Here is a 16814-nt window from a genome sequence, read left to right as displayed (position 1 = left end):
ATTCTCAGTATATAGAAAGATCTTTTACAAAGTGATTTGAGATCTGCATAGGAAATGTGTCATCCTAAACTGTTAATAACACGTTGCCTTCATTTAATCCAGTTTCAGTATATTTGTATCTTCTCTTTCTACTGTTCCCTATGTAATCATGCTATATGATCTGCGGAATAGCATAACTCTTTCTTAATGATGTACATTAACCCCATCACAACTTTTAACTTACTAACATTATACAAACCAAATGGCGGTGATGAGACGTGCAGGCATAGTGCTACCACATGTCGGCTTGTCTTGTGTCTATCTGGTATTTTCCCTTTTGTACACATCAAGCATTGAAAGTTTCTTATTGTTAGTTGCTGGACTGCAGTCTGGAGGAAAACTAAAAGTGTTAGATTTTGCCAGTATTAGAGGTTTCTATGGCTTTGCAGAAGAACACAAGTTACAATCAGTGAAGAATATTTTTTAAGAATCTTTCAGGCCTGGATATACATCTGGAACTCTTTAAACTAGCTAACAGTAAAATAAATGCCACTGCTTATTATATCCTACGTTTTTTATTTTCAAAAGGAAATTGAAAACATACCACTGGCAGAACTGCCTGACATTGAATTGGCTATTGAGGAGGCATCAGTTGCGTATTTACATATTCCATAGTTTGTTCCATACATCAGCCTTCCTTGATGCACTCATGTTGGATGTTTTCCATGTAAGCTGAAATTTTACCATATATGAAAGGCCATATTGTTTTAAAAATGGATTAAACCATTAAGATACGGGAAGTGAAGTAAATGATCTTGACTATAGAGATATTTCTTTTTTCCTTCCTCTGCTGGGCACATGTTTTTCTTAGTGGTCTTCTTCGGTCTCCATATTTATTTTTTATAATGTTGGAAACACTCGCAATACATATCACAGTTCACCTAAAAGTTAAATACAGAGTTAAAAATAATTCCCATAATAAGAACCGAATGTATGACAAAGAACAGTTCAGTGTCAGAAACCAAAACAATCTTCTGAAGAAACGTCATAATTTAGAGTTGGTTTTACAGCATTCTTTAATTTAGAGTGGGGCAAAATGCTTCTGTGATTAAATCACAGCTTCTAGCTCTTTGCTGCTAAAAGAGATTCAGGAATGTATATTTCATTTTTAAAATATAACTCAAAACAAATGGAGGAGATGTTTGCATGCTTGAAACATGTTTTATGAATTTATCTTAAGACTCTCCTGTTACCAAAGAGATATTTGCACATAGGTTGGGTTTGGACTGTTTTTTTACCATCTACCCTCATCATGAATTTATTGCAAAGTACGGAGAAGAATGAGTTCCACCCAGATCTTCCCTGAATCTTGAGAAGCTATTTTGCTTAAGTCAGGTTTGAAGAAAATTGAGTACTCTCAGTATTTTTTAAACTGAGCACACACACACACTGCTTTAAAGTTTGTGAAGCTGAAACATAACATAACTAACATAAAGAGGCAGTATATTATGACTAAACTCTTAAAAATACAAAACAACTCCAACCTGCTTATGATTTGCTAGAGCCCTTTACCTATATCAGGAATTTCATTAACCCCCAAGGCAGAAGACCTTTAATTCCGAGGGCCAATAGGTGAAATGAGGTATTTTACTTTGACCCTGTAATGTGCACTTGTTTTCATGGTCTGGCAAATCCTAATTACCTATATAATTAAGTTACCTGCCCATTCTGAGTTGCAAGATTTGAGTCTAGTAGCACCTTAAAGACCAGCAAGATTTTCAGGGCATAATCTTTCAAGAGTCAAAGCTCCCTTCCTCAGATGGCTGTATCTGATGAAGAAGTTTTGATTCTCAAAGGCTTAGACCCTGAAAATCTTGCTGGTCTTTAAGGTGCTACTAGACGCTGTTCTACTGCAGACCAATATGCCTACCCATCCGAAAACTAGGCCCATTCTGAACTGTTAGTGGGGAAAGAAGATCCAGATAGATATGGAGCTTTTGTGTCTCAGTTTTTAATGTTGTTGAAAGGCAAGAATTAGTCCACAGAATTTCACTGCAGAATGATTGTGAAGCACAGTGCTAACAGCTTCTAAGGAAACAGGCAGCATACTTTTTTCATCCTCGCAGCTTGTCTAAACAATTCTGTGCCATGGGGACAGAGAGACTAATGGATCATGCGGTGATTTGAGATTGAGCACAACTGACCTGCCAATATTAGCTCTGACCACAACTTCTCAGCTTGGAACACTGATTTTAGGGTACCATTTTAGTCTTTGCTGCTTGGAACACTTGCCTCAGGCGCCAGACTGAGCAGAAGAAAGTTCAAAGGCTTGTGTGTATATACACCATACTAGCCCTTGTTAGAAATTCAAAATGGCCTCTGATAAGTTTCTTAGCCTCCGTGATTTGGTTTATGACAGTGAGAATAGCACACAAAAACCGACTTGGCAGCATAAGCTCAGGCCTGTGCTTAGGTAGGCTCCAGTCTGCTCTGATTAAAGCAGAGCTGCTGGTATGACACTCATGGTTAGAATTCCCAACAGGCCTGGAGGAAAACGTCCTGGCCCTTTAATAGAGGCTTAATGTATGACAATGGGCAGCTGAAGCTTCATGGCATGGAAGTAAATATCACCTGGTAAATATCATCCCTTTAAGCCTCTATTAAAGGGAAAGGATTCTTTTCTTCAGGCAGTTAGCCTGACAGGCTTCAGTCATTTCATTAGCGTAGCACAGTGCAACTTGCAGAGGCAGATCAGAGCAAACAATGTTCAGTTGAGCTGGTAGTATGATGATGGGCTTGGTGAGAGAAGTTCATCTACAGGCCAGGAGCAACTGCAGTGGACCAGCTTCCATCCCTCCAGCAGCGAGTTCTTGCCAATATTCCTTTTCTTGCCATTACTGGGTATGATGAGATGCATATTTTGTGCCTTCTCTGTGCCTGATCTTCTCTGTTTTTTCTCTCTGTCTGACTTTGCAATCTCTACTTCTTCCTTCTTAACTCTCTCTATATATCTGCCTGTAGCTAGTCTTTGGAGTGGAGATATTTAGGTACTCCTACAATGGCTTCGCTATTGAAAAAGCAATTTCACAATCTGAGTATCTCCCCATTTATGAACAGAGATGTGGGATGGAAAAATCTCCAGTGCTTTGTCCTTCCATGGATAAATTTCATTTCCTTAAAAATTCATTGGATTAGATCCAGCCAGCTTTTTCTCAACCAGTTTCTCTTCATGCTACAGCTCCTGTTCCTCATGGCTTTTGTACATGCAGAACCCATCATACCCAATATAGCCTTTTGTGGTCAAAGGGAAGTTCTGCTTTCTTTTTCACCGGCATAAAATCTGGTTGGATCCAAACCATTCTTTCAATAACTATGAATGGAAGTCATTGCCAGTACAGTATTAAGCAAGTTCAGCAGCTTCAGAGTTAAATTTACTTTATTTATAGTCTGCCTTTCTCACTGAGACTCAAGGCAGATTACAGTGTGAGTCAGTACAGTCAATTTCAGAAACATTTCAATAAACAATGTAATGGGGTAAGTAAATGCAAATTTGCAAAGTAGCCGGGCATCATCAGGTCATCATTCTTAGCAGATGTCTAACTGGAGTGGTGGGGAAATGCACACACACACACACATATCTAATGATTCAAATTTTAAAAAATCAGGTTGTGAATTCACCTGATTGGCTGTGTAAATCCAATCAAAGCTAAAGCTAAAATATCTATGTGTGTCTTCCAACATTGTAATCAACAATCTGGATATTGTAATCAACAATCTGATAATGGAACTAACAAGTAATGCTTGTGATGACCCCAGTGACCTCCATGGATGGGAATTAAATTCTATTGAAATAGATGAGTTCACTGCCACTTTCACAGTCTATCATGCAAAGTTACTCATATGTAAGCTTGGTAAATTGTTTCATAGAAGGTCTTCTGATTCCTTCATCATTGCTTTGTTTTTGTGCATTTATACCTGATTTGACTCATTTTACCTGGTTCATCAATCTTTCTTGATACAGACTTACTAATGCAATCCTAAGCAAAGTTATAGCCTTCTAAGTCCATAGAATAAATGGGCTCAGACGGGGGGAACTCTGCATAGGACTGCACTGAAATTCTTGCTTTGTGGTTGTGACACTGTGCTATGAGTTGGTAGCAGGAAACTTGTAAGCTTATGCAGTAACTGCTCACTTCAGCTCAACAGAGATTGTCTGTGTGCTCTGCAACTGGCCTTCCAGGATCTACCTTCTGGATCATTTGTAGGGATTCCACCCCCCTGGTGGGATGGAGGACCCCAACTACCACCACTTTTCACCCCCCCACCCAACCCTACTCACCTATCTGGTTGGACGCAGGAGGAGTGGGGAGGCAGGTTGGGGCTCACGAGGATACATGGGCCAATTCCGCACGACTTACCTGAAGCCAGGACGTTGCGGATGTCACGCAAAACTCGAGCGAGAAAACGCGATCTTCCACGTTTTTTTCCCGGCATGTTCCGCAACGTCCTGGCTTTAGGTAAGCCGTGTGGAATCAGCCATGGTGAAATGGTGTGCAGGATGCCTCAATGACACACTTCCAGTTGAAAACCACAGGGTCTCAGTGGGTCAGTTTTGTTCCTGCTGAGGCCCCATCACTTCCATTTTTCAACCAGAAGTGATGGCCTTCACTTTTGGGTGGCTCTATCCCTGAGCCACCATTTTGTTTACCTGGTGGACTCTGACCTGTAGTTTCAAAAACAAATAAATATATCATGCAAACCTCTCCTGCTTTGTCTCCAAGGGGTGTTTGGAATGTGAAGGTATGGGATTGTGAAGAAGGTAGATTAATTCCCAATCTCCAGCATGTCACTGTGTTAGTTATTTTGTATTTGAAAAGCCTAAATAGTGTCATAAACATTGTAGAATTGCACACTTTATATGAAAAATTCTTAATAAGCATTTACTTCTTAATGGCCCAAAGAAGTTGAAGTATATTGATTAATGTTAACTAGCAGAGAATTGAGAAAGTTTAGTAAAGATACATTATATTCATGGTCATGCTACAGATTTATGAAAAATTATTGATTGCTGATGTGTGATCATTTGTGCCTCAGAATAACTTTAAGAGTGTCCTGTCATATGAAAAGGTTAGGATTCGGAAGTTAATTCAGTAAAAAAGATGGCACAAATAATGCATCAGATTTGCAGGCAACATCTGTTTACGTAACATAATGTGAAATATTTAGGGTCCTGGCCTTTGCTAAGTTCTCTTTCCTAGATTCTGTTTCTTTTCTGTGTCCTGATGTCAACCCATTTAACAGCAGGCTCTGAAGAGATACATATAGAAAGCTGTGATTGTGTGCATGGGAAGGAATTGCTCTTTAAATGATAAAGAGCTGTTGGAGGATATGGACTGTTCCTATTATTTCATGAGTAACAGAGAATGTTAGTGAAGTATGACTTTCTCCCTCCACCATCCACTACTCCCTTGCTGCTCAGGACTATGCTTACACTAGGCTGCTTCAGATTTGTATACCTGGAATACATTCTCCAACACTTCAGTGTGAGTGTTAGCAGAATGAAAACCAGATGGGCCAGCAGTTGCCAATGTTATCTCCTGGCCAGCTCTGGCAAGCCTCTCTTTCTCTCTCCTTTCTTGGCATGGCAGAAATATTTGCCTTTATTTAGGAGAGCCAGTATTTCTTTTCCATGTCTCTCTTCCTCTAGCGCAGCTTAAAACTGAAAGCTGTTTATTGTCTTGTTGCTGAGGTTGGTGGAGGTGAGTGCAAGAAACAATTAACATTTTGAGACTCATTTCCTCCCCCTTCCTCCTCCTCTTTAAAGTTTGTCATCCTTGCTTGTTAAATATTTGATCACAGCTAAGTCCAGCAAATTGCTTCATAGACACTGTTTTGTTTGTTCAGTTTGCAACACTCATTGTCTCCTATATTTGTAGATGTCTTACTGCTTTTGTGCCCAGAGACTGCAAATTTTGAAGTTTTAATTTTATGAAAACTTACTTTATTGGAATGATAATCAAATTAGGATTCTCACCTTCTGATTTTCATTCTAAATTAAAAAACCCTTTAAAAATGTTGATTGTAGGATTTTTTAACTGGAATTGGAAGAGGCGAGACTGGAGTGAGAATTGTCTACAGTTTGTAGTTTCTTAGCATTGTTAAATTGGAACAAGGTAATGTTCTTTTCTGACTCCTTAATTTGATGAGGATCACACAGAAACTCTTCCCTATGGAACGTGCCCAAAAGCTTTCCTTAAATTTATTTCTCTTCCATATGTGTGCTAACTCTCAGCCTTGCTTTTTACAGAAAGTTCAAAAGTGCTTATCTTAGGATTTTCCAATTTCTTCCCTCCCTTGAACCATGAAATAAATCAAATACCAACTCAAACTGAATTGGCTATATTTTTAAGCTTTCAGTTTGGGGCCAATTTATTTAGGTTTTCTATTTATTGTTATAAAATTTTATATCACTTTAATAGTATATCTATGCTGCCAAGAGGGTAGCGTGGCTAAGGAATTGTAAGTACAAATGTTTATTGAGGTGTAAATAGGGAAACTGTGAAACAGTAAAGCAACATTACTGTAGAAAAGTCACAATATAGCATTGCCATATAAATAATCATTCGTTTTTCATTAAAGCCCAAATATACATTATTTGCCTTATTATTCTCACCGAAAGTTCCATCAAACTGCTCATATGAATAGTCCATTAAAGTTTGATTTCAAGTTGATAATTGTTTTAGTTTTCATGCAGATAACCTGGAAGAATATTTATCTTAAGTATATCTTGTAAGACTATTTTTGCACTAGTGAAATTACAATGTGATATCATGTAAAAATTTAACACAGGCCCCAGTCACATTATCTTCTCCAGAATCTGCTTCCTGTACCTAATGGAGGAGTGAGATCATACCTTTATCACCTCTAAGATCTCAGATGTATAAAATCCAGCACACTTATGTCCAAATCATGCAGTTTGATCTCCAGATAGTATGCCATCCAGCTATATGCATATCTGTGTGTTCCCTGTGGACATGTCGTACCCTCACATTAACGTTCATCAGGGCTGGTGTCCCCAGTGGACAGGATGGAAAGTCATGATTGTTGATACCTGCATTGCACATTAAGAGAGGATAATCTAGACTGGAATATGGCACAAAAGCTGCAATATGCACCTGACCCTGCTTTGTGCCCCTAGATGTGAAACTTATATACATTTTTAAAAATCCCCAGTTACCCTTTATAGGACATATTAATCGACTTTTTAAATGTGAAACCAGAAGATAAAGTATCAAACATGGCCAAGGATATCTGAACTAGTATCCAACAGTCTCACACTCTAATTCTATTTACTTTGAGACAATGACAACTAGTTTTGTTTGAACCAAATATAGAATCACATAGGATCAAACTGTAAGGCTGCAGTCTACTGCCGTCTTGCCTGAAAGTGGGGCTTAGTGAGATCTCTGGAGCAGGTAAGCCATAGAAAAAAGATTGCAGCCATAGAAAAATAAAAGATAAACAGCAAGTGAAGACTAATACATAAGCAAGGCCATCTGTATGACCAATACTCATCGGCACAAGGTCAGGTTTTAATTCTGATGGCACCATCATGACATTCATTATTCTAGCTTCAGTACACTCTGGCACTCATCTGAACTCTGCTGGAACAGAGATCAGAAATACAGCACAGTTATAAATGAGGCTCTCCCATCTAGGTATGATATATCAAAAACTATTTGAAGTGGGGGGGGGAACCTACTCAGTTTTAAAAGCATTTAGAATTTTTATATTGTAGTCTGTTTTGCTGTTGTTGTTTCTTTAAGGGTTTATTTGCCTGTAAAGGGAAAAAATAAAATAAATGTCTGTGTATGTTTCAGATCGCATTGAGAAGCATTCCACAATGCCAGACTCACCTGTGGATGTGAAGACACAATCCAGGCTGACTCCCCCAACAATGCCACCTCCTCCCACAACCCAAGGAGCCCCAAGAACCAGTTCCTTCACGCCCACAACGTGTAATTATACCTTTGTTCCATATATTCTTCTGCATATAAAAGTTAGATACTTGCTATAGGCAAACCACAGAAAAGGAGGACGAAGGAAGTCTGAACTACCGTGTGGGAAAAGCCGTTCATTGTTATGTGCTAAGGCAGTTGAATGAAACCAAGATGAGAAGGGATTAGTCATAATTTTAATATATTAATAGTCATTAAGCTCAGAAATTGGGTCACTCCAATAGATTCTGTACTCTTTAAAGGAACAGTTACAGTTCTCTTCCTCTTGCGCTGTTGCCTCAATGTTTAATCCTTAGCTTGTTTGTGAGAATTGTGGAAACTTTTATGAGGCCAAACTTTATAGTAACAGAGTCTTTATTACTGTTGTTTTTGGATAGCTACATGATATGTATCTCTTAGGAGGAGGAGGAAAAGGTTGCTTCTTTAAAATAATTTGATCAGCCTTTTCAACCCAGGCATCATTTTTTTATTTGCTTGCTTGAAACCCAGCATGCGGCTCATCAGAACTATACTGCTAAATCCTCACCTTTGCTTTCAGGGTCTCTCTCCATTGTACTGTATGGTGGCAGGGTCACCAAATGTGAACGCGTTGGGAGTAGAGGCTGGATAACATTTGTGTATGATTTTCAACACTCCAAACAAGAGAGGGGTTTTTTTTTTGGTTTTTTGTTTAGAAATGTATATGCTATGCTTTCTGCTGCATGGGTCTCAAGGCAATCTTGGATTTGATAGAAATACAATCATAACAATAAAAGCACTCCAGTTTCAGTATCCACAAAAATAAAGCCAACAGGTTAAGCTCCAGCTCTGGCTAAAAGCTGCCTAAATAGCTCTGTTGTAATTAGGGTTGCCAGCCCCCAGCTGCCTACCCCTGCCACCACTCACCTGGCTGGTGGGAGGAAGGAAAGGTATGAGGAAGCTGGCAGCGAAATGCCACGCACATACTCTCTGGGATTTCCTATGATATCACTTTGGTTCAGACCAGAAGCAATGGGGTCTCAGCAGAGGTGATTCTTTATGAATCAACCCAAAACATATTTGGATGAGCCCCCATCACTTCCTGTTTGAACTGAAAGTAATATTATTATTGTATTGTCGAAGGCTTTCACGTCCGGAGAACGATGGTTGCTGGGGGTTTTCCGGGCTGTATTGCCGTGGTCTTGGCATTGTAGTTCCTGACGTTTCGCCAGCAGCTGTGGCTGGCATCTTCAGAGGTGTAGCACCAAAAGACTGAGAGATCTCTGTCTTTTGGTGCTACACCTCTGAAGATGCCAGCCACAGCTGCTGGCGAAACGTCAGGAACTACAATGCCAAGACCACGGCAATACAGCCCGGAAAACCCCCAACAACCATCAATATTATTATTCATGCGCAGTGCACATGAATACTTCACAGGTGCACATGCGAGAAGAACCAGATCCCCTGCCTGTCTGGCATGCCCTGCCACCCCAGTTTGAAGGTAGGGGAATCTGGCAACCCTAATTGTGTCCAATACAGAAAATGATGACTTCTCTACATATATCCAATTGTCTCCCACTGATTTCGATTCTCTTACACTGTATGATCTGCTCATATGGTGGATCTGAGTTCTTATGTCACCTTGCAGCAGGGTAAAAATACTTGGCAGGCACCAGGAAAGGCATTGGTGGGCATCATTTTGAGGGCTCCCTACCTTAGAGTCAGCGAAATTCTATTATGTAGTCCCTTGTCTTAAGTGTGTGGACTGAGAAATAGTTGGCCTGTTAGCAGTTTTGTTTCATTTCCTATTGTTGAAGTATAGTTTGAAAAGGAGGATCCCTGCACCTGCTCAGATGGCTTTTGGCACTGTGGCTTTCAACTAATGCTTCTCCTTATTATCCTTAGCAAAGTGTTTTGTTTAAATGTGGAAAGTTACTGTGGCCAACATCATAAGTGTGGAGGCCGACTCAGGAATTGGCTTTTTACCCACAAATCATTGCCGGTCTTATTTGAGAATTTATTTGGCCTGGATGTTAATGTCACAAATGAGTTTATACCTGCTAGAGTAAGTTTATACCTGCTACCACCAAAGTTTGAAGGAAGAAAGGACAGTTCTTTTGGTTTCACTAATGGAAACTTGTGCAGAAAGTGAAAAGAGGGGTTGTCTATTATCCCTAACAGAATTCAGAATCTGATTCTGATTTGTTATCCCTAGCAGAGCTTGAGGAAATGGGTGGAATTTCTCTCCTATTCATATTACAAATCAATCACAATAACACATCTTTATTTGAAACAAGAAAAGTCACTTCTATTCCAGGGGTTTTGTCTCATTGAAATTAATCATGCGCTATATTGAAGACAACAGCCAAGTCAACATTGTGTGTTTAAAACATGGCTAAAAAATATACAGAAATAAATGTAGCCATTCAGATGAATACACAATGTAGAACGATAGAAGGATTTGGCAGTAGAGTAACAAAGAAATATAACAGTATTTCCTCTGGACTTAAAATGTTTCTAGTGATTAGCCCATGCTCAAATTGCAGAAAAGCTAAAAATATTCCCGTACAAGATTAAGCTCATTATGTAAATGAAATCTTCTTTGACTTGCTCCATATTTTTGCTTTCCAGTAACCAATGGCACAAGCCATTCACCAACAGCATTGAATGGGGCTCCGTCTCCACCTAATGGCTTTAGTAATGGGCCTTCCTCATCGTCCTCATCCTCTTTGGCTAATCAGCAGTTACCACCAGCTTGTGGAGCTCGGCAGCTAAGTAAACTGAAAAGATTTCTTACAACTTTACAGCAGTTTGGCAATGACATTTCACCAGAGATTGGGGAGAGAGTGCGCACCCTCGTGCTAGGACTTGTGGTAAGTGAGGGAAAGTGAATTGGTGATTGTGGTTTTTGCTGTTGTGGTTTGGCCTTTTCTTGAAAATACTGTCTTTCATAGTTCCATCATGTACCACTAGCTGCAATGCATTTATGTCATTTGTCAGTAAAATCCTAAGCAGAGTTACTAGTCTAAGCCCATTGATAACTCTGCTGAGGATTTCACTGTGTGTCTCAGTTTTTTTGCAGTGGTGTTTTAGCTTCAGTTGCCCTCTTAAGGTAGGATAGACGGAAAGAATAGTTCATCACCCATGAGCTTTGTGGCTGAGTGGGGATTTGAATTCAGGTCTTTTCATGTCCTAGTCTGAAACTCTTACAAGTTCTTTGCACAAAAAAGATCTTGACTCAGTCACGTACACAATCACTTCAAGGTTACTGTTTTATTATTGTGCATGTGCATGTTGGTAAGGTAACCCCTCAAGTGAGTTGAAAGATGTCAGGAAAGCTCTGGCAAGCTGTTATGTGCTTGAATACCACAATTAATTTTAGAAGTTCATCCTGGTTAAGCCAGAAGTTGGAGGGACTGAAATGAAAGCATAACATTACAGATGAACAAAAGGATGTGATGGAAACAATTCTTTTATCCCATATTGTACAGGGCACAGAAGTAGTGCGAGTATGCACAACTCGAATCACTTTGTACCCTCCTCCCTTCCAGATATATCTTTCTTATACTCAAAGGCACAGACTTACAGTGCAATCCTATGGATAGTTACTCCAGTCTAAGACCATTGACTTCACTGGGCTTAGACTGGAGTAACTCCACATTGGATTGTACTTTTAAGACTGCAAGTCAGACATTATCTTAAACCATTACAATTTTGCTGTTCCTGGTAAGGTTATCTAGTGTTATTTGCAGTGGGAAAAGAAGCACAGTGGTAAAGCCTGTTTACAGGGAAATGGCATAGCTATAGTGTCAGTGTTTCCTGTACAGTGTAAATTTAATGGATTTGGCACTGCAATATTAATAATACACAATAATTAAGGACACTTCTCTTTAGAGGTATTTTATGTCTCATTTCTCTTACTCGTGTTATAGTTTTTTCCCCTTTTCATTCAACAGAATTCTACTTTGACAATTGAAGAATTTCATTCCAAACTGCAAGAAGCTACTAACTTCCCACTGCGACCTTTTGTCATCCCATTTTTGAAGGTATTGCACTGATCACTGATCTGGAAACTATTTTAAACCATACTGTTGCTAGGTCACAGATATGTATTACAGGGTTTTTTTTTCTTTTTAAGAGAGTTGAGGAGAATGAACATTTAAGGGCTTCCTTTCTTAGCTTAAGTGGCTGAGGCAGTACTGGAGTAACTTTTTCTTCAGCACTAAATAGGCATGGAATCTGTCAGTTTTCTAACCTTATGTGCAATGCTTTATGCTATTTGCTTATAGTTCTATTTGCTTATAGTTCTATTTGAATTCACCAATAGCTAACTTAGGAGTTAACAACTGTAGGCACTCTGAGCTAAATCTTTCCTCTGAGGGATGCTGCCTCGCCCACAAAAAGCAAATGTGTATGGAAAAACAGTGTATATCACAACAAAACTTGTAAGACTTTTAGATGGTGGAAGTTAGGTGCTGGGCTACCATGCCTCATTCAGTTGTCAAATAGCCTTCCAGGAAAAATGGTTCTCAGGTTTGAGACTAAATATGGGATTTAGTAAAGCCTCCTCCCAATACTGTGAAATCTCTCCATACTAAGGATCCTTATTACATTCTAAGAAGCCCTCCACCAATTTAGGCGATTCTGCCATTGGAGGAAGAAACACTTAAGTTGGGGAAAAACTCCTTAAGAGCGGCTTCAGATTTTGCTCAGTACCATGGTAGGTTATATGGTGTTGAAATTTAAACTCATTGACATGCTTAACACAGTCCAATGGAACAACACCATTTTATATAAGATTCAAGCCTTGCTGAGGTAGATTAGATTGCTCTTCCCACCACCACACCTGAGACAGGACAGTTGTGCCAATCTGCATGAATAGTTTATGAAGCATTAGCCTTATTTTTCTAATTTAGATACTGATCATTTTGCCTATCACACTTCATTGCATTCAGCCATATCTCCCCCAGAGTGTGCAGTTTTTCCATAGTATAAACTTCTGTTGTTTGATTTGCCATCAATAAACAGGGAGAAGCAGGACAATAAGGAGAATAAAGAGGAAGCAGAACAATAAAGAGAAATTAAGGCTCACTTTGTCACACTTCTGCTGTTCCAATTCCATAGCTCTGCCAGGGAAGGTCTCAAGTAGGGTACCCAATACTGCCAAGGCAAATGTCAGGAGATTGGGTGGGTGCATGGGGAAGGTGGAGTTTGGGGAGACTCTGATGTCACCTCTGGGTGGAGCTCTAGGAATTTTCTCCAATCTCTGTGGTAAAGACCATAGAGACTTCATGACATAACTGGAGTGTCATTATGGAGGCCATTTTTTTCTGCTGCACCTCAGTTTTTTGAGGGGAGGGCTGGGGCAGTCCCTACTGGGCCCAAGCACTCAAGAAGTCTAGAGTCAAGTAATTTCAAGCCCAATGTATATTGTCATGTCCTGAAAACAGATGAGATAAGAGGGCTCTTGAAAGCAGGTGAGTCATCTGATGAGGATTGTGATAGCAGGCTGCAGTGGTAGAACAGTTCTTACTGGATAATGTTATTAGTTACAAACTTTTAGCAATAGTTTGAATATCTCTGAGGCTCTGAAAGCATGACAGGCAGACTGGTGAGCTCTCTCTGTCACTACATCACACTCAGTACCTGTTGCATTGTAATCCATCATGTACCCTTGAGAGGCACAGGAAGACAAATTGGCGGCAGCCTCCAAAGGGTCACTGCTGATTCTGGTTTTGCCATAGGCCTTGCCTATCATCTGTGTTGCAGGGGAGGATAATACTCCTTTCTCCATACTAGTTGCCTTGAGAAAGTTAAGTGAAATGGGTAAGAAAGGTCAGTTATGGTCAGCAGCTACAATTAGGTGAGTGATTGAAAGAGTGCTACCATTTCAGGCACTCCGCCCTCTTGCCTCGCCTCCTCTTACCCATCAGTAGTGTAGCTGATGTCCACATCTGGGGATTCATCTGTTAATGGCAGTCGTGGTAATATTAATTAAGACAGGTCAAGGAGTGACTACTACTGAGAGTTTTACTGGATTTTTTGTCTCCAGTTATTATGTAGCTTCCTTCTGGTCCTGACCCTGATCCTACAACAAAAAAGGATCCAGGAGAGTTTAGGCTGCAGTGCCTATAGTTGATGTCAAATGACTGCTGTTCCGCCACAAAGGTAGTTGTACTTCCATTGCCTTCTCCAGTGCCAATGAATGCTTACCTACATTTGGAAATTCATGGCCAGCAGAGCTCCCTTTGTGCACTCCATATCCCCTGTATGAACTGTCTGTTAAAAACAGTAGTGCTACATCCCTCCTACTTTGCCATGTCTGTTTGAGGTTTACACAGTGCTCCATTTTGAGGTCCCATCACCAAATGTCTCATTTTGTGCCTACAAATTTTTAGGTATATAGGGCAGAATGATGTTACCCCAGGCAGTGCGCCTTATCACATAAGATCTCTGTTCCTTGACTGGGACCTTAATATCAGGCCTGGTGTTCCATGATTTGTTGTAGCGTTAATCAGAATCATGCCCTCCTTTGTGAATATGGGACCAGAGTTGGACGAGGAAGAGGACAATCTTTGGGCTTCACCATTGATTTCAATGGGAACATTTTTAATTTAGACCACATTATACAGGCATAGTTGATGCCCTTAGTGGGGCAGGTCTGACATCTAAGAAAGTTTGGTACTCAAGGATCAATTTAGGTGCAGTGCTTTAACTTCCAGAGAAGAAAAACTGTGGTTCAATACCAGTGAAAAGCTATACATGTTTATCATAGGTACCTGTCTATGAAGGAAAAGCTGTAGAGCCCTTAGATTGCTGAAACAGGCTATTAGTTTGGAATTGGTCTGAAACCTTTCTCTAAGACTTTACTTTTCCCATACTACATTCAGTTTTTTGTTCCTTTTTTCTGTACTGATCAATGCTTGTATAGCCAGATAAATGCTAACTGGTTGCAAATAATAATTTTTCAGAAAGTAGCTCTGGTTTAGAAAGTTCTCTTTTCATCCTGCATTAAAAAGCATGGCTTGTGATGAAAGTGCTCTTAAATTAAAATTTAGAGCACAAGAAAGTTTGTAGGATTAAGATAGCATGTTACAAGTTCCTTTTTTAAAAAAGCTCCTTTGATCATTTCTTGATGCTAAAGCACTCCTCTGCTCACCTAGTGAGGTAGATTCTCCCCCAGGAGCTTGAATTTGGAAGTCTGGAAAGCTTTCTGTGTTAGATGGTTGGAGGCACTGGACCTTTCCTATCGATGTGTATTAATTGTTGCTGGTTATCTGGAACATTTCAATTAATCCATTAATTCTTGGTTTCCTTTCCATAGATTGTCCCTTCCCAGTGATCTGTAAAATATGTTCATGAAACAAACACTCTTAGTTGGATGATTTTTCCCACTGTTTTCCACTAGCAATTGATATATTTTTGTTTTTCTTCTCATTTCTTTCTAGTTTATTGACCACATTTTTCTTGTATGAAGTCGTTGGCTTAACCTCATGCAAAGTAAAGAATTGTAATTTTTCCCTGCCAGTTTTGGATCCAGGTCTTAATTTAAGCCATGGCTCAATCTCAGAACTTCTTTTTAGTGCTAGGGATGAACTCTAGAACACTTGAAGAGTAAAAAAAATGATAGTGCCTCAGAACATGCATAGGGAGCTAAGATGTGCTCACTAAATGATACGTCAACCCTATAGTGTTAAACAGTTGGAAGGGTGGCTAATAGCACAATCCTGTACAGAGTTACTTCAGTCTAATCTCATTGATTTCAGTGGTGTTAGACTGGAGTAGATACAGAATTACACTGTAAGTGACCTTGCAGTTTTTTCCGTTCTGTTCTTAAAGCTGCAAAGAGAGCCAGTTTGGTGTAGTGGTTAAGAGCACGGGACTCCAATCTGGAGAGCCAGGTTTGATTCCTCAATCCTTCACTTGAAGCCAGCTGGGTGATCTTGGGCTAGCCACGTCTCTCTTGAGCTCTCTCAGCCCCACCCACCTCACAGGGTGTTTTGTTGTGGGGATAATGACATACTTTGTAAACCGCTCTGAGTGGGCATTAAGTTGTCCTTAAGGGCGGTGTATAAATCAACTGCTGCTATTATTATTATTAGTAGTAGTATTAGTATTAGTAAATGAGAGTACATGTTGTGTAGTGGTTAGAGTGTTGAACTAAGATCTGAGAGACCCAGATTCGAATCCCCACTTTGCCATGGGAACTCACTGAATGATCTTGGGCCAGTCACACTCTTTCAGCCTAACCTACCTTGCAGGGATGTTTTGAGAATAAAATGGAGAAAAATGGTGTAAAGTGCTTTGGGTCCCCATTGGGAAGAAAGGCAATGAATAAATGATGTAAAAAGAAGAATCATTATTCCATTTGGATTATATTAATTTGATTAGTTTTGCCATGGCTTGCAAGACTTGACATTTTGGGAATGTGCAGACCCTAGTTGTCAGTGCATGAGACATCAAACTCTGGTTTGACTTGAATAAGAAAGGAAGGAGAGGAAATTGAGTATGAACAGAGAATTGAAATAAGGAGAAATTGTGTGGCTTGGAGGCTCATGCCAAACCATAGCATGATGTTACATCTTAACAAGCCACACTAAGGTACACATGTAATGCAATAGGGTGGGTTTCAATGGAGAATTTATGCCAAGAACATATTTTCTGTTTTTAATATGAGTTTTTGTTAGGGTTACAAGCCTCTAAGTGGGGCCTGGAGATCTTGTGAAGTTATAAATGTTCTTCACTGCAGAGATCAGTTCCCCTGAAGTAAATGGTTGCTTTGAAGGGTGGACTCAATGGTATTATACTCCACAAATGTCCTTCCCCTCCATAAACAATACAAACTTCTCCTGGCTCCAC

The 16814-nt window shown here is 39.8% G+C and overlaps 1 protein-coding gene across 1 annotated transcript in view; it reads left to right on the top strand.

The window, feature by feature from the left end:
- The window catches only part of RUNX1T1 (RUNX1 partner transcriptional co-repressor 1), a 150996-nt gene that overhangs the window by 76567 nt on the left and 57615 nt on the right, over nucleotides 1-16814 (top strand). Inside the window, exons 2-4 of the mRNA XM_054985633.1 lie at nucleotides 7860-7997; nucleotides 10587-10828; nucleotides 11912-12001. Coding sequence (XP_054841608.1) covers nucleotides 7860-7997; nucleotides 10587-10828; nucleotides 11912-12001 — 470 coding nt within the window. The remainder of the gene's footprint in view (nucleotides 1-7859; nucleotides 7998-10586; nucleotides 10829-11911; nucleotides 12002-16814) is intronic.

Source organism: Eublepharis macularius, chromosome 7, assembly GCF_028583425.1.
Source record: "Eublepharis macularius isolate TG4126 chromosome 7, MPM_Emac_v1.0, whole genome shotgun sequence".
Classification (NCBI taxonomy): domain Eukaryota; kingdom Metazoa; phylum Chordata; class Lepidosauria; order Squamata; family Eublepharidae; genus Eublepharis; species Eublepharis macularius.
The sequence above is the reverse complement of the archived record's forward strand: the minus strand, read 5'-3'. Positions and strand labels throughout refer to the sequence as shown.